Source organism: Heptranchias perlo, chromosome 2, assembly GCF_035084215.1.
Source record: "Heptranchias perlo isolate sHepPer1 chromosome 2, sHepPer1.hap1, whole genome shotgun sequence".
Taxonomy (NCBI): Eukaryota; Metazoa; Chordata; class Chondrichthyes; order Hexanchiformes; family Hexanchidae; genus Heptranchias; species Heptranchias perlo.
Genome location: NC_090326.1, coordinates 168,803,570 through 168,829,650, shown reverse-complemented (window position 1 = coordinate 168,829,650; position 26,081 = coordinate 168,803,570). Strand labels below are relative to the sequence as shown.

General features: G+C 50.9%; 1 protein-coding gene across 1 annotated transcript in view; it reads right to left on the bottom strand.

Moving 5' to 3' along the window:
• Window positions 1–11,683: 11,683 nt before the first annotated feature.
• LOC137332571 (uncharacterized) overlaps window positions 11,684–26,081 on the bottom strand; it is a 101,521-nt gene continuing 87,123 nt past the window's right edge. Inside the window, exons 26-30 of the mRNA XM_067996497.1 lie at window positions 23,187–23,315; window positions 22,663–22,847; window positions 20,111–20,337; window positions 18,071–18,124; window positions 11,684–14,833 (exon numbers count right to left, since the gene is read on the bottom strand). Of these exons, the coding sequence (XP_067852598.1) occupies window positions 14,764–14,833; window positions 18,071–18,124; window positions 20,111–20,337; window positions 22,663–22,847; window positions 23,187–23,315 (665 nt within the window). The 3' untranslated portion in view covers window positions 11,684–14,763. The remainder of the gene's footprint in view (window positions 14,834–18,070; window positions 18,125–20,110; window positions 20,338–22,662; window positions 22,848–23,186; window positions 23,316–26,081) is intronic.

The window sequence follows — 26,081 nt, the reverse complement described above, 5'->3', positions numbered from 1 at the left end:
ACCAGTTAGCCTAACATCTGTTGTGGGGAAAATGCTGGAGTCTATAATTAAGGATAGGGTGACTGAACACCTCGAGAATTTTAAGTTAATCAGAGAGAGCCAGCATGGATTTGTGAAAGGTAGGTCGTGCCTGACAAACCTGATTGAATTTTTTGAAGAGGTGACTAAAGTAGTGGGCAGGGGAATGTCAATGGATGTTATTTATATGGACTTCCAGAAGGCATTTAATAGGGTCCCACATAAGAGATTATTAGCTAAGATAGAAGCCCATGGAATCGAGGGAAAAGTACGGACTTGGTTAGGAAGTTGGCTGAGTGAAAGGCGACAGAGAGTAGGGATAATGGGTAGGTACTCACATTGGCAGGATGTGACTAGTGGAGTGCCGCAGGGATCTGTCTTGGGGCCTCAATTATTCACAATATTTATTAACGACTTAGATGAAGGCATAGAAAGTCTCATATCTAAGTTTGCCGATGACTCAAAGATTGGTGGCATTGTAAGCAATGTAGATGAAAACATAAAATTACAAAGGGATATTGATAGATTAGGTGAATGGGCAAAACTGTGGCAAATGGAATTCAATGTAGGCAAATGTGAGGTCATCCACTTTGGATCAAAAAAGGATAGAACAGGGTACTTTCTAAATGATAAAAAGTTGAAAACAGTGGATGTCCAAAGGGACTTAGGGGTTCAGGTACATAAATCATTGAAGTGTCATGAAGAGATGTAGAAAATAATCAAGAAGGCTAATGGAATGCTGGCCTTTATATCTAGAGGACTAGAGTACAAGGGGGCAGAAGTTATGCTACAGCTATACAAAACCCTGGTTAGACCGCACCTGGAGTACTGTGAGCAGTTCTGGGCACCGCACCTTCAGAAGGACATATTGGCTTTGGAGGGAGTGCAGCGTAGGTTTACTAGAATGATACCCGGACTTCAAGGGTTAAGTTACAAGGAGAGATTACACATATTGGGGTTGTATTCTCTAGAGTTTAGAAGGTTAAGGGGTGATCTGATCGAAGTTCATAAGATATTAAGGGGAACGGATAGGGTGGATAGAGAGAAACTATTTCCACTGGTTGGGGATTCTAGGAGTAGGGGGCACAGTCTAAAAATTAGAGCCAGACCTTTCAGGAGCAAGATTAGAAAACATTTCTACACACAAAGGGTGGTAGAAGTTTGGAACTCTCTTCCACAAACGGCAATTGATACTAGCTCAATTGCTGAATTTAAATCTGAGATAGATAGCTTTTTGGCAACCAAAGGTATTAAGGGATATGGGCCAAAGGCAGGTATATGGAGTCAGATCACAGATCAGCCATGATCTTATCAAATGGCGGAGCAGGCACGAGGGGCTGAATGGCCTACTCCTGTTCCTATGTTCCTAATCGCTCCTGTGAAGTGCCTTGGGACATTTTGTTACGTTAAAGTCGCTATATAAATACAAGTTGTAGTTGTGATTGTGGTTGAGGGATAAAAATTGGTCGGGACTCCCTTACCCTTTTTCGAATAACGCCATGGAATCTTTTATGTCTGCCCAAGAGGGCAGACGGGGCCTCGGTTAATGGCTCATCCAAAAGGTATGGGGAATGAGTGGGAGAGTGGGATTAGACTGGGTGGGATATTAAAGGGTATGGGGAGGGAGGGGGAGAGTGGGATTAGACTGGGTGGGATATTAAAGGGTAGGGGGAGGGAGGGGGAGAGTGGGATTAGACTGGGTGGGATATTAAAGGGTATGGGGAATGAGTGGGAGAGTGGGATTAGACTGGGTGGGATATTAAAGGGTATGGGGAGTGAGTGGGAGAGTGGGATTAGACTGGGTGGGATATTAAAGGGTAGGGGGAGGGAGGGGGAGAGTGGGATTAGACTGGGTCGGAATTAAAGGGTAGGGGGATGGAGGGGGAGAGTGGGATTAGACTGGGTGGGATATTAAAGGGTATGGGGATGGAGTGGGAGAGTGGGATTAGACTGGGTGGGATATTAAAGGATATGGGGAGTGAGTGGGAGAGTGGGATTAGACTGGGTGGGATATTAAAGGGTAGGGGGAGGGAGGGGGAGAGTGGGATTAGACTGGGTCGGAATTAAAGGGTAGGGGGATGGAGTTGGAGAGTGGGATTAGACTGGGTGGGATATTAAAGGGTATGGGGAGTGAGTGGGAGAGTGGGATTGGACTGGGTGGGATATTAAAGGGCACGGGGAGTGAGCAGAGGAGTGGGATTAGACTGGGTGGGATATTAAAGGGTATGGGGAGTGAGTGGGAGAGTGGGATTAGACTGGGTGGGATATTAAAGGGTATGGGGAGTGAGTGGGAGTGTGGGATTAGACTGGGTGGGATATTGAAGGATATGAGGAGTGGGAGTGTGGGATTAGACTACAACCTACAACCCTCCGAGATTTCTGCGCTCCTCCAATTCTAGCCTCTTGCACATCTCAGATTTTAATCGCTCCACCATTGGCGGCCGTGTCTTCAGCTACCTGGGCCCTAAACTCTGGAATTCCCTCCCTAAACCTCTCCACCTCTTTCCCTCTCTCTCCTCCTTTAAGATGCTCCTTAAAACCTACCTCTTTGACCAAGCTTTTGGTCACCTGTCCTAATCTCCTTATGTGGCTTGGCGTCAAATTTTGTTTGATAATCACTCCTGTGAAGCGCCTTGGGACGTTTTACTACGTTAAAGGCGCGAAATAAATGCAAGTTGTTGTTGAGTGAGCAGGAGAGTGGGATTAGACTGGATGAGTTATTAAAGGGTTAAGGGGAGGAGTGAGCACATCAGGGCATTTAGAACATCATAATATGATTAGGCAGAATCAACATGGTTTTATGAAAGGGAATAGTGTTTGACAAATTTATTAAGAGTTTTTTTGAGGATGTAACTAGCAGGGTAGATAAAGGGGAACCAGTGGATGTCGTATACTTGGATTTTCAAAAGCCATTCGATACGGTGCCACTTAAATGGTTGTCACACAAGATAAGGGCTCATGGGATTGGGGGTAATATATTAGCTTGGATAGAGGATTGGTTAATGGACAGAAAACAGAGAGTAGGGATAAACAGGTCATTCTCAGGTTGACAGGCTGTAACTAGTGGGGTGCCGCAAGGATCAGTGCTTGGGCCTCAGCTATTTACAATCTATATTAATGACTTAGCTGAGTGCAATTTATCCAGGTTTGCTGATGATACAAAGCTAGGTGGAAAAGTAAGCTGTGAGGAGTACACAACAAAGGCTATGGGTCCCAACAACATCCTAGCTGTAGTACTGAAGACTTGTGCTCCAGAACTAGCCACGCCTCGAGCCAAGCTGTTCCAGTACAGCTACAACACTGGCATCTACACGACAATGTGGAAAATTGCCCAGGTACGTCCTGTCCACAAAAAGCAGGACAAATCCAATCCGGCCAATTACCGCCCCATCGGTCTACTCTCAAATCATCAGCAAAGTGATGGAAGGTGTCGTCGACAGTGCTTATCAAGCGGCACTTACTCACCAATAACCTGCTCACCGATGCTCAGTTTGGGTTCCGTCAGGACCACTCGGCTCCAGACCTCATTACAGCCTTGGTCCAAACATGGACAAAAGAGCTGAATTCCAGAGGTGAGGTGAGAGTGACTGCCCTCGACACAAAGGCAGCTTTTGACCGAGTGTGACACCAAGGAGCCCTAGTAAAATTGAACTCAATGTGAATCGGGGAAAACTCTCCAGTGGCTGGAGTCATACCTAGCACAAAGGAAGATGGTAGTGGTTGTTGCAGGCCAATCATCTCAGTCCCAGGGCATTGCTGCAGGAGTTCCTCAGGGCAGTGTCCTAGGCCCAACCATCTTCAGCTGCTTCATCAATGACCTTCCCTCCACCATAAGGTCAGAAATGGGGATGTTTGCTGATGACTGCACAGTGTTCAGTTCCATTCGCAACCCCTCAGATAATGAAGCAGTCCAAGCCTGCATGCAGCAAGACCTGGACAACGTCCAGGCTTTGGCAGATAAGTGGCAAGTAACATTCGCGCCAGGTAAGTGCCAGGCAATGACCATCTCCAACAAGAGTCTAACCACCTCCCTTGACATTCAACGGCATTACCATCGCCGAATCCCCCACCATCAACATCCTGGGGGTCACCATTGACCAGAAACTTAACTGGACCAGCCACATAAATACTGTGGCTACAAGAGCAGGTCAGGGGCTGGGTATTCTGTGGCGAGTGACTCACCTCTTGACTCCCCAAAGCCTTTCCACCATCTACAATACACAAGGCAGGAGTGTGATGGAATACTCTCCACTTGCCTGGATGAGTGCAGCTCCAACAACACTTAAAAAGCTCGACACCATCCAGGACAAAGCAGCCCGCTTGATTGGCACCCCATCCACCACCTTAAACATTCACTCCCTTCACCACTGGCGCACCGTGGCTGCAGTGTGTACCATCCACAGGATGCACTGCAGCAACTTGCCAAGGTTTCTTTGACAGCACCTCACAAACCCGCGACCTCTACCACCTAGAAGGACAAGAGCAGCAGGCACATGGGAACACCACCACCTGCACGTTCCCCTCCAAGTCACACACCATCCCGACTTGGAAATATATCGCCGTTCCTTCATCGTCGCTGGGTCAAAATCCTGGAACTGCCTTCCTAACAGCACTGTGGGAGAACCTTCACCACACGGACTGCAGCGGTTCAAGAAGGCGGCTCACCACCACCTTCTCGAGGGCAATTAGGGATGGGCAATAAATGCCGGCCTCGCCAGCGACGCCCACATCCCATAAATGAAAAAAAAGTCTGCAAAGGGACATAGAAAGGTTAAGTGAGTGGGCAAGGTGACAGATGGAGTATAATGTGGGGAAATGTGAGGTTATTCACTTTGGTAGGAAGAATAGAAAAACAGAATATTTTTTAAATGATAAGAGACTATTAAATGTTGGTGTCCTCAGAGACTTGGGTGTCCTGCTACAAGAAACACAAAAGGTTAGTATGCAGGTACAGCAAGTAATTAGGAAAGCAAATGGCACATTGACCTTTATTGCAAGGGGTTTAGAACATAAGAAATAGGAGCAGGAGCAGGCCAATCGGCCCCTCGAGCCTGCTCCGCCATTCAATAAGATCATGGCTGATCTGATCCTAACCTCAAATCTAAATTCATGTCCAATTTCCTGCCCGCTCCCCGTAACCCCTAATTCCCTTTACTTCTAGGAAACTGTCGATTTCTGTTATAAATTTATTCAATGATGTAGCTTCCACAGCTTCCTGGGGCAGCAAATTCCACAGACCTACTACCCTGTGAGTGAAGAAGTTTCTCCTCATCTCAGTTTTGAAAGAGCAGCCCCTTATTCTAAGATTATGCCCCCTAGTTCTAGTTTCACCCATCCTTGGGAACATCCTTACCGCATCCACCCGATCAAGCCCCTTCACAATCTTATATGTTTCAATAAGATCGCCTCTCATTCTTCTGAACTCCAATGAGTGGAGTCCCAATCTACTCAACCTCTCCTCATATGTCCGCCCCCTCATCCCCGGGATTAACCGAGTGAACCTTCTCTGTACTGCCTCGAGAGCAAGTATGTCTTTTCTTAAGTATGGAGACCAAAACTGTATGCAGTATTCCAGGTGCGGTCTCACCAATACCTTATATAACTGCAGCAATACCTCCCTGTTTTTATATTCTATCCCCCTAGCAATAAAAGCCAACATTCCGTTGGCCTTCTTGATCACCTGCTGCACCTGCATACTAACTTTTTGATCTTCTTGCACTAGGACCCCCAGATCCCTTTGTACTGCAGTACTTTCCAGTTTCTCGCCATTAATAACCTGCTCTCTGATTGTTCCTGCCAAAGTGCATAACCTCACATTTTCCAATATTGCATTGCATCTGCCAAATCTCCGCCCACTGACCCAGCCTGTCTATATCCCCCTGTAGGTTTTTTATGTCCTCCTCACTCTCCACTTTCCCTCCCATCTTTGTATCATCTGCAAACTTTGATATGTTACACTCGGTCCCCTCCTCCGAATCGTTAATATAGATTGTAAAGAGTTGGGGACCCAGCACCGACAAGAGTAAGGAAGTTTTACTACAATTGTACAGGGCTTTAGTGAGATCTCACCTGGAGTACAGCGTACAGTTTTGGTCTCCTTACCTAAGGAAGCATATACTTGCCTTAGAGGCAGTGCAACAAAGGTTCACTAGATTAATTCCTGGATCTCAGGATAAGGGGTCGGCCATTTAGGACTGAGATGAGGAGGAATTTCTTCACTCAGAGGGTTGTGAATCTTTGGTATTCTCTATCCCAGAGGGCTGTGGATGCTCAGTCGTTGAATATATTCAAGGCTGAGATCGATAGATAGATTTTTGGACTCTCGGGGAATCAAGGGATATGGGGATCGGGCAGGAAAGTAGATTTGAGGTTGACGATCAGCTGTGATCTGACTGAATGGCGGAGCAGGCTCGAGGGATCGTATGGCCTACTCCTGCTCCTATTTCTTATGTTACGAGCAGGAGAGTGGGATTAGACTGGTATCTCCTGTGAAGAAAGGACCAGCTCAGATTTCTTGGGGGGAATGGCCTCTTTCTGTGCTGGAACTTCGACTTGCATTTAAAGTGCCTTTAACGCAGTTAATGTCCCAAGGCGCTTCACAGGAGCGATTATCAAATAGAATTTGACAATAAGCCACTTAAGGAGATATTAGGACAGGTGACCAAAAGCTTGGTCAAAGAGGTAGTTTTTAAGGAGCCTCTTAAAGGCAGAGAGAGGTGGAGAGGTTTAGGGAGGGAATTCCAGAGCTTAGGGTCTAGTCAAATTAAATGAACTACAGGTTCAAATTCAAATTGGAGGGTATGACATGATAGCTATTACTGAGACATGGCTGCAGGATGGTCAGGATTGGGAACTAAATATACCAGGTTATAAGGTCTACAGGAGAGATAGGGAAAATGGAAGAGGGGGAGGAGTAGCCTTAATGATTAGAGATGAAATCACTTCAATGATCAATTCACCTTATGGGTTGAATTGAGAAATAGGAAAGGATCTAAGACTATAGTGAGAGTTGTATGTAGGACCCCTGGCAGCAGCTCTGAAGTGCTAGATTGTATAAATGCAGAGATTAGACAAGCGTGTAAGAAAGGCATAGTGGTCTTAATGGGGGACTTTAACCTTCACGTAGACTGGGAAAAGCAGACCAGCAACTGTCAGAAAGGTAGTGAATTTCTTGAGTGTGTCCGGGATAGTTTTCTACAGCAGTATGTCCTAGAGGCAACAAGGGAGCAAGCCATACTAGATTTAGTAATGAGTAATGAACCAGATTTAGATAACGGCTTAACTGTACGTGAACATCTATCCAATAGCGATCATAATATGACCTAGTTCAATGTAGTGTTTGAAAGGGAAAAAAGAGTCAGCTGCTAAGATTCTAGACTTGGGTAAGGCCGACTTCAATGGGATGAGACAGAGACTGTCCACAGTAAACTGGGCAAATCTGTTAATGGGTAAAACGACTGATGATCAGTGGGAAATGTTTAAAGAAACATTTAACGTGGTACAGAATCGGTTTATACCCCTGAGGGGCAAGAACTCTACTTGCCAAAAAAAAACAGCCATGGACAACTAAAGAGGTAAGGGACAGTATAAGACATAAGGAAAGGGCATACAAAAAGGCAAAAAATGGCACAGATCCTGTGGGAAAGATACAAAGATCAACAAAGGGTCACAAAACAGATAGTAAGGGCTACAAAAAGAGAGTAAGAAAAGAAACTCGCAAGGGATATCAAAACCAATGCGAAGAACTTTTATAGTTATATTAGGAAAAAGAGGGTGGTCAGGAGCAGTGTTGGCCCCTTAAAAACTGAAAGTGGGGATATTGTCATTGACAATGGGGAAATAGCGGACATGTTGAACGAAAACTTTGCGTCAGTATTTACAGCAGAAGAAGAGGAGAGCATGCCGGAAATCCCTAGAAAACTAATATTGAATCAGGGACAGGGACTGGATAAAATTAATATAAGTAAAGCAACAGTAATGAAGAAAATAATAGCACTAAAGAGTGACAAATCCCCAGGACCAGATGGTTTCCATCCCAGGGTTTTAAAGGAAATAGGTGAGCACATTGCGGATGCCCTAACTATAATCTTTCAAAGTTCTCTAGATTCAGGAACTTTCCCTCCAGATTAGAAAATTGCACATGTCACTCCGCTTTTTAAGAAAGGAGAGAGAGGGAAACCAGGGAATTATAGACCAGTTAGCCTAACATCTGTTGTGGGGAAAATGCTGGAGTCGATAATTAAGGATAGGGTGACTGAACACTTCGAGAATTTTCAGTTAATCAGAGAGAGCCAGCATGGATTTGTGAAAGGTAGGTCGTGCCTGACAAACCTGATTGAATTTTTTGAAGAGGTGACTAAAGCAATGGACAGGGGAATGTCAATGGATGTTATTTATATAGATTTCCAGAAGGCATTTGATAAGGTCCCACATAAGAGACTGTTAGCCAAGATAGAAGCCCATGGAATCAAGGGAAAAGTACGGACTTGGTTAGGAAGTTGGCTGAGCGAAAGGCGACAGAAAGTAGGGATAATGGGTAGGTACTCACATTGGCAGGATGTGACTAGTGGAGTCCTGCAGGGATCTGTCTTGGGGCCTCAATTATTCACAATATTAATTAACAACTTAGATGAAGGCATAGAAAGTCTCATATCTAGGTTTGCCGATGACACAAAGATTGGTGACATTGTAAGCAGTGTAGATGAAAACATAACATTACAAAGGGATATTGATAGATTAGGTGAATGGGCAAAACTGTGGCAAATGGAATTCAGTGTAGGCAAATGTGAGGTCATCCACTTTGGATCAAAAAAGGATAGAACAGGGTACTTTCTAAATGGTAAAAAGTTAAAAACAGTGGATGTCCAAAGGGACTTAGGGGTTCAGGTACATAGATCATTGAAGTGTCATGAAGAGGTGCAGAAAATATTCAATAAGGCTAATGGAATGCTGGCCTTTATATCTAGAGGACTAGAGTACAAGGGGGCAGAAGTTATGCTACAGCTATACAAAACCCTGGTTAGACCGCACCTGGAGTACTGTGAGCAGTTCTGGGCACCGCACCTTCGGAAGGACGTATTGGCCTTGGAGGGAGTGCAGCGTAGGTTTACTAGAATGATACCCGGACTTCAAGGGTTAAGTTACGAGGAGAGATTACACAAATTGGGGTTGCATTCTCTAGAGTTTTGAAGATTAAGGGGTGATCTGATCGAAGTTTGTAAGATATTAAGGGGAACAGATAGGGTGGATAGAGAGAAACTATTTCCACTGGTTGGGGATTCTCGGAGTAGGGGGCACAGTCTAAAAATTAGAGCCAGACCTTTCAGGAGTGAGATTAGAAAACATTTCTACACACAAAGGATGGTAGAAGTTTGGAACTCGCTTCTGCAAACTGCAATTGATACTAGCTCAATTGCTGAATTTAAATCTGAGATAGATAGCTTTTTGGCAACCAAAGGTATTAAGGGATATGGGCCAAAGGCAGGTATATGGAGTTAGATCACAGATTAGCCATGATTTTATCAAATGGCAGAGCAGGCACGAGGGGCTGAATGGCCTACTCCTGTTCCTATGTTCCTATGAAGGCATGGCTGCCAACGATGGGGCAATTAAAATCAGGAATGCACAAGAGGCCAGAATTGGAGGAGCGCAGAGGTCTCGGAGTTGTTGGGCTGGAGGAGGTTACAGAGATAGGGAGGGGAGAGTTCATTGAGGGATTTGAACACAAAGGTGAGAATTTTGAAGTCAAGTCATTGCTGGACTGGGAGCCAATGTCGGTCATCAAGCACAGGGGGTGATGGTGCAAGTTAGGATACGGGCAGCAGTTTTGAATGAGCTCAAGTTTATGGAGGGTACAAGATGGGAGGCCGGCCAGGAGAGCATTGGACTAGTCAAGAAGTAACAAAGGCACGGATGAGGGTTTCAGCAGCAGATGAGCCGAGGCAGGTGCAGAGACGGGTGAAGTTGCAGAGGTGGAAGTAGGTGGTCTTGGTGATGGAGCCGATATGTGATCAGAAGCTCATCTCAGGGTCGAAAAGAATGCCAAGGTTGCGACCGGATTGGTTCAGCTTTAGTGGCCGGGGAGGGAGCGGAGTTTGTGGCGGGGACCAAAGACAATGGTTTCAGTCCTTTTAGTTGGAACAAATATTTTGTTCATCAAGTACTGAATGTCAGACAAGCAGTGTGGACAAACGAGAGGCAGTGGACTGGTCAACGGAGGTGGTCGAGGTCGAGCTGGGTGTCGTCAGCGTACATGTGGAACCTGAATGTTCCACATGCACACTGTGTTCTTGGATGATGTCGCCGAGGGGCAGCCTGTAGGTGAGGAATAGGAGGGGGCCAAGTATAGATCCTCGGGGGACTCCAGGGGTAACGTTGCAGGAGCGGGAGGAGAAGCCATTGCAGGTGATTCTCTGGCTACGACTGGATAAGAATGGAACCAGGCGAGGGCAGTCTCACCCAGCTGGACAATGGAGGAGAGGCATTGGAGGAGGATGGTGTGATCAACAGTGTCAAAGGCTGCAGACAGGTGGAGAAGGATGAGGAGGGATCGTTTACCACGGTCACAGTCACACAGGATGTCATTTGTGACTTTGATAAAGGCTGTTTCAGCACTATGGCGGGGCGGAAACCCGATTGGAGGGATTCAAACATGGAGTTGCGGGAAAGGTGGGCACGGATTTGGGAGGCGACAACACGTTGAAGGACTTGAGAGAAAAAAGGAGGTTGGAGTTGAGGGCGGTAGTTTGGAAGGACAGAGGGGTCAAGGGTAGGTTTTTTGAGGGGGGGGTGATGACGGCAGATTTGAAGGCGAGGGAGACAGTATCTGAGGAGAGAGAACCGTTATCAATATCAGCTAACATGAGGGCCAGGAAGGGAAGTTGGGTGGTCAGCAGTTTGGAATAAGGTCGAGGGGGCAGGAGGTTAGTCTCATGGTCAAGATGAGCTCGTAGAGGGCAGGAGGATAGGGGAGAAACGAGTGAAAGATGCGAGTTCAGGGCTCGGGCAGGGGGAACCGTAGGGGAGGTTTGCCTTGGTGGGCTAGGAGAAGGGAGGGGAGCGGCAGAGGCAGCTGAACGGATGGTCTCAATCTTAGTGACAAAGAATTCCATGAGTTCCTCGCACTTGTTGGAGGTAAGGGTGGAGGGGGCGGGGAGAGGGGTTTAAAGAGACGGTTTGTAGTAGTGGAGAGAAGCCGGGGATATCTTTGCATTCCAGGATGATCCTGGAATAGTGTTTGGGCAGAGGAGAGCAGGACCTGACAGTGCTTTGTGCGGTCCTGGCAGATCTGGCAGTGAATGGCTAAACCAGTTGTCTGCCCTAAATGTTCAAGTCTGTGTCCCTTGGACTTAAGGGAGCGGAGATGAGAGTCAGACCTGGGGAATGACCGGGGGTGAGAGAGTGTAATGGTTTTAATGGGGAAACGGGCATCAAAGCTGGAGGTGAGAGTGTGATTGAGCAGATCAGTAGCTGCAGAAATGTCGTGGTGAACGGAGGGCCAAAGGCTCGAGAGTTGGTAATATGAAAGTGTCGGTCTAAGTGACTTGGGGGGGGGGGGGGGGGAAGAGTTTTTCCGAGGGGCGGACACAGAAGAAATCCTGTGTAACCTTTAATATTAACCATGAAGAACTGATTAGTTTCAAAGTCAAAACTAAACCAGACAAGGAACTGCAAAAATATTTATTAAGGAAAACAAAGTGCCATTTAAGAAATCCAAGTTTTAAAGTTTACAATCGTAAACCCATCATGTTGCATGGTCACATTAGTGCAAAAAAAGCAGACTGTCCCAGCGAGCTGGAACATCTGAGAATCTCTCCCTCACCTACAGAATTCAGCTTCATTCCTCCCTCCCCCCCCCACTCCCCGTAATCCAGTGGCTGGTGACGCTTGGGCAGTGAACGGTTACACACGGTGCAAAACTGTCAATTTTACTTCTTTTAATTCCCATTTTTTCTCTCCTCGCCTGAAGGCACTCGTTGGCGACAGTTGCACAGGCCTCCACCCCCAGTTACTGCTCCTCACATATCGCCAGTCGACCAGCTACTCGACTGTGGGAGCAGAGCCCCCACATTAAATGCACTTTCCATTGGCAGTCAGCAGATTTATTTAAAAATATTTGTTCCCTCCTCCCCCATAAAACCATGGGCACTGAGGCCAATGGGAGGCCCCCTTGCTGTTCCAAGTGGGGATCAGTTACTCCTGGTCAGTGCGGCTCAGAACACCGCAAGGTGCAGTTATCCACTTGAGCCACCGGGGGTGGGGGGAGTGACCTACTGATGTCCCCCGGGGTCACGGGTCTTAATCTGACCCTTCACCACGGCGACCGAGGGCCAGTTCAATCTGACCCTTCACCACGGCGACCGAGGGCCAGTTCAATCTGACCCTTCACCACGGCGACCGAGGGCCAGTTCAATCTGACCCTTCACCACGGCGACCGAGGGCCAGTTCAATCTGACCCTTCACCACGGCGACCGAGGGCCAGTTCAATCTGACCCTTCACCACGGCGACCGAGGGCCAGTTCAATCTGACCCTTCACCACGGCGACCGAGGGCCAGTTCAATCTGACCCTTCACCACGGCGACCGAGGGCCAGTTCAATCTGACCCTTCACCACGGCGGCCGAGGGCCAGTTCAATCTGACCCTTCACCACGGCGACCGAGGGCCAGTTCAATCTGACCCTTCACCACGGCGACCGAGGGCCAGTTCAATCTGACCCTTCACCACGGCGACCGAGGGCAAGTTCAATCTGACCCTTCACCACGGCGACCGAGGGCCAGTTCAATCTGACCCTTCACCACGGCGACCGAGGGCCAGTTCAATCTGACCCTTCACCACGGCGACAGGACCAGGCCATTACCCAGTGAGCTATGAAGGGGGGTAGGGGGTGGGGGTGGGGAAGAGTGGAGAGAACAATATCTGGACTGTAACCCGACAGAGCTATTGGGGGTGGGTGGGGGGGGGTGGTGGAGGAGTGGATATATTTTCATTATAGACACACACTGAAGGTGGAGAAATCGTAGGGTCCTGATCCAAACCGTGTTTTTAATTTAATTGAGTAAGTCTCTCAAGCGGGCCGGGTAGAACCTGGCCAAAGACACCAGGGACCCTCAAATTCAGAAGAACGATTTCAGTACAGGCAACACCCAACTACTCCTTGTGGCTCTGCCCCCCACCCCCAGCACAGTCCCAACTCCGGGACTAGTGTGAACATTTTAAAAGTTAATTTCTTCTCCTCAGGTCACTTCCAGATTAAATACATTTAGTACCCTCCCCACCCCCAAAAAATTCACGAATCGAAAACCCAGAGTGAAGCAGGAACTGGCGACCATTCGAGGGCCTCCGACAGGGAGGTTCAGCGCAGCGTACAGGAGTGTAACAGGCTCGGGAGGAGCAGGTGACTTTGGACCTACGATTCCCAAAGTTCTCCCCCACTGGGGGTTTTCCTCGCCTCGTGTCTGGGTTTGTTGTAGACTCATTGATAGAGACTGATTGCTGTGATTAGTCAACACCTCCATTATCATTGTATCACAGGACCACCCGGGTGGTAGAGGGCGAACTAGATGGACCTTGGTCTGTTTTTGTCCTGTCTGTGCAGGACTCGAGATGCTCCCAAGTGCAGGTCTCTCTGAAGGGAAACCAGGGGAGGAGAATATTTGAATTGAGAAAGGAGGGAAAATCTCGAGGTGATGCATCACCCTGACTCTCTGACATCTGTTACCAACTTTTAAATTCTGAGGACTGGTTGCATAGACTCGGCTTGTATTGCCTCGAGTATAGAAGATTATGAGGTGATCTAATCGAGGTGTTTAAGATGATTAAAGGATTTGTTAGGGTAGATAGAGAGAAACTATTTCCTCCGGTGGGGAGTCCAGAACCAGGGGGCATAATCTTAATTAGAGCTCGGCCGTTCAGGGGTGATGTCAGGAAGCACTTCTTCACTCAAAGGGGAGTGGAAATCTGGAACTCTCTCCCCCAAAAATCTAGGGATCAATTGAAATTTTCAAGACTGAGATTGATAGATTTTAGTTGGGTGTCAAGGGATATGGAGCAAAGTCAGGTAAATGGAGTTAAGATATAGATTAGCCATTATCTGACTGGATGACGGATCAGGCTCGAGGGGCTGAACGGCCTCCTCCAGTTCCTACGTTCCTAACTGCATAAACTTATCTCAAGACAGGATGAACATCAATGATTCTAAACACAAATTATATAAAAGCACAAACGTGATTTAACAATCACAGAAAACAGCCGTCAGTCTTTGGTTCAATAAATGTTCAAAATTGCCATCTTGCTAACTAGCAGAAGCGCACACGACAAGAGAAAATAAGCAGCAGCAGTTTTTAAAATAATAATTCCGAAACCTATTAGCGCAACTGCGACGAATCGCCAAAAAAAAATATTACAATGGCTAGTGCAAGGATGTTAGTACAACTCCCACCCACCTCCGGAAACCAGTCGATCACTGAACACGGTCGGTGTGAGAACATGCTTAAAGCTCCTCCCCCACCACCGATTGGCAGAAACGAGGAGAGCGCGTGCTATGTTTTTTTAATGGGCGTGTAAACAATAATCAGAGTTTCACTCAACTCCGAGCAAAACAAAAAGCCCAGAAATCGGGAGATTCCAAACCGGGAAAGTCAATTATATCTTTTTGTTGCTTTAAAGGAACCTTAGCTGTGGCATATCGTGCCGCCCCCACAGCTGATCAACTCTGCGCTCAGGTTATAATAATCCCAATTTCCATGTCACTGATTCTCAAAGTCCTCCTTCTCAGGATTCTCCCAGATTTCCCTCTGTAACAAGGGGGGTTTGGATCTGCAGAGAGAGGGAAAAATAGAATCAGGAAATGAATAAAATCGTATCTCCTGACTCAATGCGACATGTTCAGAGCCATCGCCTGGAATCAGTCCATTCCCAATCCCCGTCCGATGCTTTTAAATCCCAGGAACAAAAATTGAAGTCTCAGCCGTGGCTCAGTGGCAGCACTCTCGCCTCTGGGTCAGAAGGTCGTGGGTTCAAGTCCCACTCCAGAGACTTAAGCACATAATCTAGGCTGACAACTCAATGCAGTACTGAGGGGGTGCTGCACTGTCAGAGGTGCCGTCTCTCGGATGAGATGTTAGGGCAGGCAGGGCCTCGGTTTCTCAGGCGGATGTAAAAGATCCCATGGTCACTATTCGAAGAAGAGCAGGGAAGTTTTCCCCGGTGTCCTGGGCCAATATTTATCCCTCAACCAACATCACTAAAACTGATTATCTGGAGGTTCATTTTCCACATCGTTCACCTGAGGAAGGAGGTAGCCTCCGAAAGCTATTTAAAATAAAATTGCTGGACTATACCTTGGTGTTGTAAAATTGTTTACAATTATCTGGAGGTACAGCAAGCAATTAGGAAGGCAAATGGAATGTTGGCCTTTATTGCAAGGGGGTTGGAGTACTAAGGGGGTCTTGCTGCAATTATACAGGGTATTGGTGAGACCGCACCTGGAGTACTGCGTACAGTTTTGGTCTCCTTATCTAAGGAAGGATATATTAGCCTTTGAGGCGGTGCAATGAAGTTTCACTAGATTGATTCCTGGGATGAGAGGGTTGTCCTATGAGGAGAGATTGAGAGATGGAGTTTAGAAGAATGAGAGGCGATCTCATTGAAACATATAAGATTCTGAGGGGGCTTGACAGGGTAGATGCCGAGAGGCTGTTTCCCTTGGCTGGAGAGTCTAGAAGGGGGCAGAGTCGCAGAATAAGGGGTCAGACATTTAAGGCCAAGATGAGGAAAAATTTCTTGATTTAGAGGGTTGTTAATGACTGAGCATCCACAGCCCTCTGGGGTAGAGAATGCCAAAAATTGAGTATATTCAAGGCTGAGATCGATAGATATTTGGACTCTTGGGGAATCAGGAGGGAAAGTGGAGTTGAGGTCGAAGATCAGCCATGATCTGATTGAATGGCGGAGCAGGCTTGAGGGGCTGGATGGCCAACTCCTGCTCCTATTTTTTTTTAATATTCGTTCACGGGATGTGGGCGTCGCTGGCAAGGCCGGCATTTATTGCCCATCCCTAATTGCCCTCGAGAAGGTGGTGGTGAGCCGCCTTCTTGAACCGCTGCAGTCCGTGTGGTGACGGTTCTCCCACAATGCTGTTAGGAAGGGAGTTCCAGGATTTTGACCCAGCAACAATGAAGGAACGGCGATATATTTCCAAGTCGGGATGGTGTGTGACTTGGAGGGGAACGTGCAGCTGGTGTTGTTCCCATGCGCCTGCTGCCCTTGTCCTTCTAGGTGGTAGAGGTCGCGGGTTTGGGAAGTGCTGTCGAAGAAGCCTTGGCGAGTTGCTGCAGTGCATCCTGTGGATGGTGCACACTGCAGCCACAGTGCGCCGGTGGTGAAGGGAGTGAATGTTTAGGGTGGTGGATGGGGTGCCAATCAAGCGGGCTGCTTTATCTTGGATGGTGTCAAGCTTCTTGAGTGTGGTTGGAGCTGCACTCATCCAGGCAAGTGGAGAGTATTCCATCACACTCCTGACTTGTGCCTTGTAGATAGTGGAAAGGCTTTGGGGAGTCAGGAGGTGAGTCACTCGCCGCAGAATACCCAGCCTCTGACCTGCTCTTGTAGCCACAGTATTTATATGGCTGGTCCAGTTCAGTTTCTGGTCAATGGTGACCCCCAGGATGTTGATGGTGGGGGATTCGGCGATGGTAATGCCGTTGAATGTCAAGGGGAGGTGGTTAGACTCTCTCTTGTTGGAGATGGTCATTGCCTGGCACTTATCTGGCGCGAATGTTACTTGCCACTTATGAGCCCAAGCCTGGATGTTGTCCAGGTCTTGCTGCATGCAGGCTCGGACTGCTTCATTATCTGAGGGGTTGCGAATGGAACTGAACACTGTGCAGCCATCAGCGAACATCCCCATTTCTGACCTTATGATGGAGGGAAGGTCATTGATGAAGCAGCTGAAGATGGTTGGGCCAAGGACACTGCCCTGAGGAACTCCTGCAGCAATGCCCTGGGGCTGAGATGACTGGCCTCCAACAACCACTACCATCTTCCTTTGTGCCAGGTATGACTCCAGCCACTGGAGAGTTTTCCCCCTGATTCCCATTGACTTCAATTTTACTCGGGCTCCTTGGTGCCACACTCGGTCAAATGCTGCCTTGATGTCAAGGGCAGTCACTCTCACCTCACCTCTGGAATTCAGCTCTTTTGTCCATGTTTGGACCAAGGCTGTAATGAGGTCTGGAGCCGAGTGGTCCTGGCGGAACCCAAACTGAGCATCGGTGAGCAGGTTATTGGTGAGTAAGTGCCGCTTGATAGCACTGTCGACGACACCTTCCATCACTTTGCTGATGATTGAGAGTAGACTGATGGGGCGGTAATTGGCCGGATTGGATTTGTCCTGCTTTTTGTGGACAGGACATACCTGGGCAATTTTCCACATTGCCGGGTGGATGCCAGTGTTGTAGCTGTACTGGAACAGCTTGGCTAGAGGCGCAGCTAGTTCTGGAGTTCTTATGTTATCATCACATTGCTGTCTGTGGGATCTTGCTGTGCGCAAATTGGCTGCTGCATTTCTTACATTGCAACAGTGACCACATTTCAAAAGTACTTCATTGGCTGTACAGCACTTTGGGACGTCCTGAGGTGGTGAAAGGGGCGATATAAATGCTAGCTTGTTGTTTACTGTTTATTACTGGCACTAGATTTTTCCTTCTCTTCTTATGGGGAGATTCCTGACCTCCATTTGGCAACAGGATCGAAACCAGTGCTGGGGGGGGGCGGTGGTGGAAGAGGGGCAAGGTTTCTATCCCTGGGGGGGGGGGGGGAAAAGAGTGGCAAGGTCCCGCTCTGGAGGGGGGGGGGGGGGGGGGGGAAGAGGGAGTTCCCGTCCCTCAATGGGTGGGGGAGAGGGGGTGAAGAGAGAGAGAGAGAGAGAGAGAAGGGGGGCAGGGTCCCGCCCCTCGGGGAGGGGTATGGGGCCAGTATTCCTCGGATTGGCCCTCAGTCAATGGTTAGGGGTCATGCCCCTCGACATGGTCAGTAAACAGCGCAGTCACCAACCTGCCAGACCGATCCCTCGAAGTGTTGGAGAATTCCTCGTCTCTCTTCTCCTTCCTGAGGGGAAACAAAAGATGGAAAAGCTGAATTCTCCTGGCTAGTTTTAACCAGCCCGAGAACAGGCCAGGCCCAAAACCACCCCACCCCTACAGCCCGTTCTCGGGAAGATGCTGACCTTTCTGTTGGGTGGGGGGGGGGGGGAAGAGAATATTCATTAGTCTAATAATAGCTGATGCTTCAGACAAAAGTCCCGGAAGCCTGCAATTTCCCTGGAGTTATCTTCAAGTCTAACGGAGAGGAGGCATCGTTACGCCACCTCAAACTGTGCCCTCCCCCACTGTCCCTTCATCATCACTGGGTCAAAATCCTGGAACACTCTAACATAATAGCACTGTGGGAGAACCTTCACCACACTGCAGTGCTGAAGACTGGTGCTCCGGAAGCTACGCCTCTAGCCAAGCTGTTCCAGTACAGCTACAACACTGGCATCTACCCGACAATGTGGAAAATTGCCCAGGTATGTCCTGTCCACAAAAAGCAGGACAAATCCAATCCGGCCAATTACCGCCCCATCAGTCTACTCTCAATCATCAGCAAAGTGATGGAAGGTGTCGTCGACAGTGCTATCAAGTGGCACTTACTCACCAATAACCTGCTCACCGATGCTCAGTTTGGGTTCCGCCAGGACCACTCGGCTCCAGACCTCATTACAGCCTTGGTCCAAACATGGACAAAAGAGCTGAATTCCAGAGGTGAGGCGAGAGTGACTGCCCTTGACATGAAGGCAGCATTTGACCGAGTGTGGTACCAAGGAGCCCTAGTAAAATTGAAGTCAATGGGAATCAGGGGGAAAACTCTCCAGTGGCTGGAGTCATACCTAGCACAAAGGAAGATGGTAGTGGTTGTTGGAGGCCAATCATCTCAGCCCCAGGGCATTGCTGGAGGATTTCCTCAGGACAGTGTCCTTGGCCCAACCATCTTCAGCTGCTTCATCAATGACCTTCCCTCCATCATAAGGTCAGAAATGGGGATGTTCGCACAGTGTTCAGTTCCATTCGCAACCCAACATCCAGGCTTGGGCTCATAAGTGGCAAGTAACATTTGCGCCAGACAAGTGCCAGGCAATGACCAACTCCAACAAGAGACAGTCTAACCACCTCCCCTTGACATTCAATGGCATTACCAACGCCGAATCCCCCACCATCAACATCCTGGGGGTCACCATTGACCAGAAACTTAACTGGACCAGCCACATAAATACTGTGGCTACAAAAGCAGGTCAGAGGCTGGGTATTCTGCGGCGAGTGACTCACCTCCTGAGCCTTTCCACTATCTACAAGGCACAAGTCAGGAGTGTGATGGAATACTCACCACTTGCCTGGATGAGTGCAGCTCCAACAATACTCAAGAAGCTCCACACCATCCAGGACAAAGCAGCCCGCTTGATTGGCACCCCATCCACCACCTTAAACATGCACTCCCTTCACCACCGGCACACCGTGGCTGCAGTGTGTACCATCCACAGGATGCACTGCAGCAACTCGCCAAGGCTTCTTCGACAGCACCTCCCAAACCCACGACCTCTGCCATCTAGAAGGACAAGAGCAGCAGGCACATGGGAACAATACCACCTGCACATTCCCCTCCAAGTCACACACCATCCCGACTTGGAAATATATCGCCGTTCCTTCATCGTCGCTGGGTCAAAATCCTGGAACTCCCTTCCTAACAGCACTGTGGGAGAACCTTCACCACACGGACTGCAGCGGTTCAGGAAGGCGGCTCACCACCACCTTCTCAAGGGCAATTAGGGATGGGCAATAAATGCCAGCCTTGCCAGCGACGCCCACATCCCATGAACAAATCTAAAAAAAAACACGGACTGCAGTTCAACAAAACGGCTCACCACCATGTTCTCAAGGGGCAATAAATGCTGGCCTCGCCAGTGATGAAGAATGATTTGAAAAACGTCCAATTCCTGGATTGGATTTGGGAGCCGGGAGATGGCAGGGAGGGGGCGGGAATGAGATTTTTGGTGCTCACTTTAATGTTGGAGGCTGTATTTTAATATTGGCCCAGTCCTGCAGGCCGGTCAGATGCCAGTCTGGCGGAGATTGGAGGATGGGTTTGGGTCTGAATTCTTCACCCTCGGTCCAATGCCTCTTCCTGCTCTGTTGGTTCAAGCTGCTGGAGGGACCGGCGAGAAGGAAGGCTGAGATTTCGGCAATCGGTTCTGGCGAAGCGGGCGGAGACTCTTCTTGTGCCGGCACCTGAGGGGCGAGAGAATTCGGTTACGGTGTGAGGTGTGTTTATTTTTAACCTCCTCCCACCCCACCCCGGTTCCTCTCCTCATCGGAGGGTAACAGCTCCCATTCGGGTACAGGCCCGCCTCGCAGGCACCAGCCTCTGCGCCCCTCTCGCCCGATCCTGCCCTTGGGAGGATGCCCAGACACCAGCCCTTTCCCAGGGGCTGATGAGCCTCCTCCTCCTGGGGACAGCTCAGGCAGTGATGCTGAGGCCCAATCGGTTACCAGGGCTGAGCCTTGACTAACTCGGCAGATATCCAGCATCGAACAGGCTCCGTTCCGGTCTACAGACCCACACCGGCTGGTGCACTTACCCACAGAGCCATCGGGCGGAACTCTACATCGGAAATGACTGGAATTGTCGGTGTCAGTTGTGGCTCAGTGAGTAGCACTCTGGTCTCGGAGTCAGAAAGTCGTGGGTTCAAGTCCCACTCCAGAGACTTAAGCACAAAATCCAGGCTGACGCTCCCAGTGCCGCACCGGAGGGAGCGCTGCACTGTCGGAGGGGCCGCACCGGAGGGAGCGCTGCACTGTCGGAGGGGCCGCACCGGAGGGAGCGCTGCACTGTCGGAGGGGCCGCACCGGAGGGAGCGCTGCACTGTCGGAGGGGCCGCACCGGAGGGAGCGCTGCACTGTCGGAGGGGCCGCACCGGAGGGAGCGCTGCACTGTCGGAGGGGCCTCTTTCGGATGAGATGTTAAACTGAGGCCCCATCTGCCCCTTGGGTGAACATAAAAGATCCCATGGCTCTATTTCGAAGAAGAGCAGGAGAGTTCTCCCCAGTGTCCCGTCCAATATTTATCCCCCAACCAACATCATTAAAAACAGATTATCTGGTCGTTATCACATTGCTGTTTTGGGATCTTGCTGTGCGCAAATTGGCTGCCATGTTTCCTACATTACGACAGCGACTACAGAGGAAAGCTGCTGCTACACTTGTCCCCAATGACCTTCCCTCTATCATAAGGTCAGAAATGGGGATGTTCGCTGATGATTGCACAGTGTTCAGTTCCATTCGCAACCCCTCAGATAATGAAGCAGTCCGAGCCCGCATGCAGCAAGACCTGGACAACATCCAGGCTTGGGCTCATAAGTGGCAAGTAACATTCGCACCAGACAAGTGCCAGGCAATGACCATCTCCAACAAGAGAGAGTCTAACCACCTCCCCTTGACATACAACAGCATTACCATCGCCAAATCCCCCACCATCAACATCCTGGGGGTCACCATTGACCAGAAACTTAACTGGACCAGCCACATAAATACTGTGGCTACAAGAGCAGATCAGAGGCTGGGTATTCTGCGGCGAGTGACTCACCTCCTGACTCCCCAAAGCCTTGTCCAACAAGGCACAAGTCAGGAGTGTGATGGAATACTCTCCATTTGCCTGGATAAGTGCAGCTCCAACAACACAAGAAGCTGGACACCATCCAGGACAAAGCAGCCTCACCACCACCTTCTCAAGGGCAATTAGGGATGGGCAATAAATGCTGGCCTTGCCAGCGACGCCCACATCCCATGAACGAATAAATTTTAAAAAAATCACTGTCCCAGTGATTGAATTACCATCTGTACCCATTAGGGGCCGAGCTGAGGGTCTGTGGGATCCTTACAGACGACACTGAACGCAAGAGTCAGAGGTGAAAGTTTCAGCTCCTCGATGTAGCGCAGTGTCCCGCGGGCACGTGCTGCCCTAAACATTCATTCCCTTCACCACCGGCGTACAGTGGCTGCAGTGTGTACCATCCACAGGATGCACTGCAGCAACTCGCCAAGGCTTCTTCGACAGCACCTCCCAAACCCGCGACCTCTACCACCTAGAAGGACAAGAGCAGCAGGCACATGTGAACACCACCATCTGCACGTTCCCCTCCAAGTCACACACCATCCCGACTTGGAAACATATCGCCGTTCCTTCATCGTCGCTGGGTCAAAATCCTGGAACTCCCTTCCTAACAGCACTGTGGGAGAACCTTCACCACAAGGACTGCAGCGGTTCAAGGCGGCGGCTCACCACCACCTTCTCAAGGGCAATTAGGGATGGGCAATAAATGCCGGCCTCGCCAGCGACGCCCACATCCCATGAACGAATAAATTTTTAAAAAAATCACTGTCCCAGTGATTGAATTACCATCTGTACCCATTAGGGGCCGAGCTGAGGGTCTGTGGGATCCTTACAGACGACACTGAACGCAAGAGTCAGAGGTGAAAGTTTCAGCTCCTCAATGTAGCGCAGTGTCCCGCGGGCACGTGCTGCCCTCTCGTGGTCGCTGCGGCTGTTTGTGTTACCTTGGTATCAGTGCCCTGGAATATCACAGCGAGCGATCGAAGTCTCTCCACGCCCTGACCCAGCTCCAGCTTCCGGAACTCCACCTGCCCCCTCCAGCGATCGGCCGCTGCCTCCATCCACGGGCCGAAGTCAGGGGGGCTTTGCTGCTCGTCCAAGATCACCACCATTTCACCGTTGTGGGCAGCTGCGGTGGGGGGATGCACAGGGCGCAGTCTTAGAGCGAGGGAGCAGAATCCTTCCCCAAACAACAGGCAGGAAATACAACGCAAGGCCAACCGCCCGAGACCCTCGCCTCTCACCGGGGACCCCCTCCCTCCCCTCGCCCCGTGCCTGGGGACCCCCTCCCTCCCTTCCCCACCCTCCTGGGGGACCCACGTCCTCCCCAGGAACCCAGCCCTCCCCTCGCCCCAGTCTTGGGGACCCCCTCGCTCCATGCCTGGGGAGCCCCTGCCCCTACCCCCCACGTCCCTAGCCCGTTACCAAGCGGTGCCCCAGAGAGCGATCGGTGAATGACTTCACTCACCTGGTGTCCCAGGAACCTGCCATGGGTGTCGTAGCCTCAGGTGAAGGATGAAGAAGTGCATGTTGGGACAGAACTCGCATATCGACAGGAGCCGGAAAGGGACGGACTGCCGACGGCTGATCCCAGAAACTGGACAGGAACAAAGAGAGACGTCACCGGGAGCACTGACTCTCTCTGTGAGAGTGTGGGTAAGTGAGGGGGGGTGTCCGTACAGGGGGAGAGTGCACTCCACTCACTCTCCCTGTGAGAGTGTGGGTAAGTGAGGGGGGGTGTCCGTACAGGGGGAGAGTGCACTCCACTCGCTCTCCCTGTGAGAGTGTGGGTAAGTGAGGGGGGGTGTCCGTACAGGGGGAGAGTGCACTCCACTCACTCTCCCTGTGAGAGTGTGGGTAAGTGGGGGGGGGTGTCCGTACAGGGGGAGAGTGCACTCCACTCACTCTCCCTGTGAGAGTGTGGGTAAGTGAGGGGGGGTGTCCGTACAGGGGGAGAGTGCACTCCACTCACTCTCCCTGTGAGAGTGTGGGTAAGTGAGGGGGGGGTGTCCGTACAGGGGGAGAGTGCACTCCACTCACTCTCCCTGTGAGAGTGTGGGTAAGTGAGGGGGGGGTGTCCGTACAGGGGGAGAGTGCACTCCACTCACTCTCCCTGTGAGAGTGTGGGTAAGTGAGGGGGGGTGTCCGTACAGGGGGAGAGTGCACTCCACTCGCTCTCCCTGTGAGAGTGTGGGTAAGTGAGGGGGGGTGTCCGTACAGGGGGAGAGTGCACTCCACTCACTCTCCCTGTGAGAGTGTGGGTAAGTGAGGGGGGGGGGGGGTGTCCGTACAGGGGGAGAGTGCACTCCACTCACTCTCCCTGTGAGAGTGTGGGTAAGTGAGGGGGGGTGTCCGTACAGGGGGAGAGTGCACTCCACTCGCTCTCCCTGTGAGAGTGTGGGTAAGTGAGGGGGGGTGTCCGTACAGGGGGAGAGTGCACTCCACTCGCTCTCCCTGTGAGAGTGTGGGTAAGTGAGGGGGGGGGTCCGTACAGGGGGAGAGTGCACTCCACTCGCTCTCCCTGTGAGAGTGTGGGTAAGTGAGGGGGGGTGTCCGTACAGGGGGAGAGTGCACTCCACTCACTCTCCCTGTGAGAGTGTGGGTAAGTGAGGGGGGGGGGGGTGTCCGTACAGGGGGAGAGTGCACTCCACTCGCTCTCCCTGTGAGAGTGTGGGTAAGTTGGAGGGGGGGGGGGTGTCCGTACAGGGGGAGAGTGCACTCCACTCGCTCTCCCTGTGAGAGTGTGGGTAAGTGAGGGGGGGTGTCCGTACAGGGGGAGAGTGCACTCCACTCACTCTCCCTGTGAGAGTGTGGGTAAGTGAGGGGGGGGGGGGTGTCCGTACAGGGGGAGAGTGCACTCCACTCGCTCTCCCTGTGAGAGTGTGGGTAAGTGAGGGGGGGGGGTCCGTACAGGGGGAGAGTGCACTCCACTCACTCTCCCTGTGAGAGTGTGGGTAAGTGGGGGGGGGGTGTCCGTACAGGGGGAGAGTGCACTCCACTCACTCTCCCTGTGAGAGTGTGGGTAAGTGGGGGGGGGTGTCCGTACAGGGGGAGAGTGCACTCCACTCACTCTCCCTGTGAGAGTGTGGGTAAGTTGGAGGGGGGGGGGGTGTCCGTACAGGGGGAGAGTGCACTCCACTCACTCTCCCTGTGAGAGTGTGGGTAAGTGAGGGGGGGTGTCCGTACAGGGGGAGAGTGCACTCCACTCACTCTCCCTGTGAGAGTGTGGGTAAGTTGGGGGGGGGGTGTCCGTACAGGGGGAGAGTGCACTCCACTCGCTCTCCCTGTGAGAGTGTGGGTAAGTTGGAGGGGGGGGGGGTGTCCGTACAGGGGGAGAGTGCACTCCACTCACTCTCCCTGTGAGAGTGTGGGTAAGTGAGGGGGGGGGTCCGTACAGGGGGAGAGTGCACTCCACTCACTCTCCCTGTGAGAGTGTGGGTAAGTGGGGGGGGGGTGTCCGTACAGGGGGAGAGTGCACTCCACTCACTCTCCCTGTGAGAGTGTGGGTAAGTGGGGGGGGGGTGTCCGTACAGGGGGAGAGTGCACTCCACTCACTCTCCCTGTGAGAGTGTGGGTAAGTGGGGGGGGGTGTCCGTACAGGGGGAGAGTGCACTCCACTCGCTCTCCCTGTGAGAGTGTGGGTAAGTGAGGGGGGGTGTCCGTACAGGGGGAGAGTGCACTCCACTCACTCTCCCTGTGAGAGTGTGGGTAAGTGAGGGGGGGTGTCCGTACAGGGGGAGAGTGCACTCCACTCACTCTCCCTGTGAGAGTGTGGGTAAGTGGGGGGGGGGGTCCGTACAGGGGGAGAGTGCATTCCACTCGCTCTCCCTGTGAGAGTGTGGGTAAGTGAGGGGGGGGGTCCGTACAGGGGGAGAGTGCACTCCACTCGCTCTCCCTGTGAGAGTGTGGGTAAGTGAGGGGGGGTGTCCGTACAGGGGGAGAGTGCACTCCACTCGCTCTCCCTGTGAGAGTGTGGGTAAGTGAGGGGGGGGTCCGTACAGGGGGAGAGTGCACTCCACTCGCTCTCCCTGTGAGAGTGTGGGTAAGTGAGGGGGGGTGTCCGTACAGGGGGAGAGTGCACTCCACTCACTCTCCCTGTGAGAGTGTGGGTAAGTGAGGGGGGGGTCCGTACAGGGGGAGAGTGCACTCCACTCACTCTCCCTGTGAGAGTGTGGGTAAGTGAGGGGGGGTGTCCGTACAGGGGGAGAGTGCACTCCACTCACTCTCCCTGTGAGAGTGTGGGTAAGTGAGGGGGGGTGTCCGTACAGGGGGAGAGTGCACTCCACTCGCTCTCCCTGTGAGAGTGTGGGTAAGTGAGGTGGGGTGTCCGTACAGGGGGAGAGTGCACTCCACTCACTCTCCC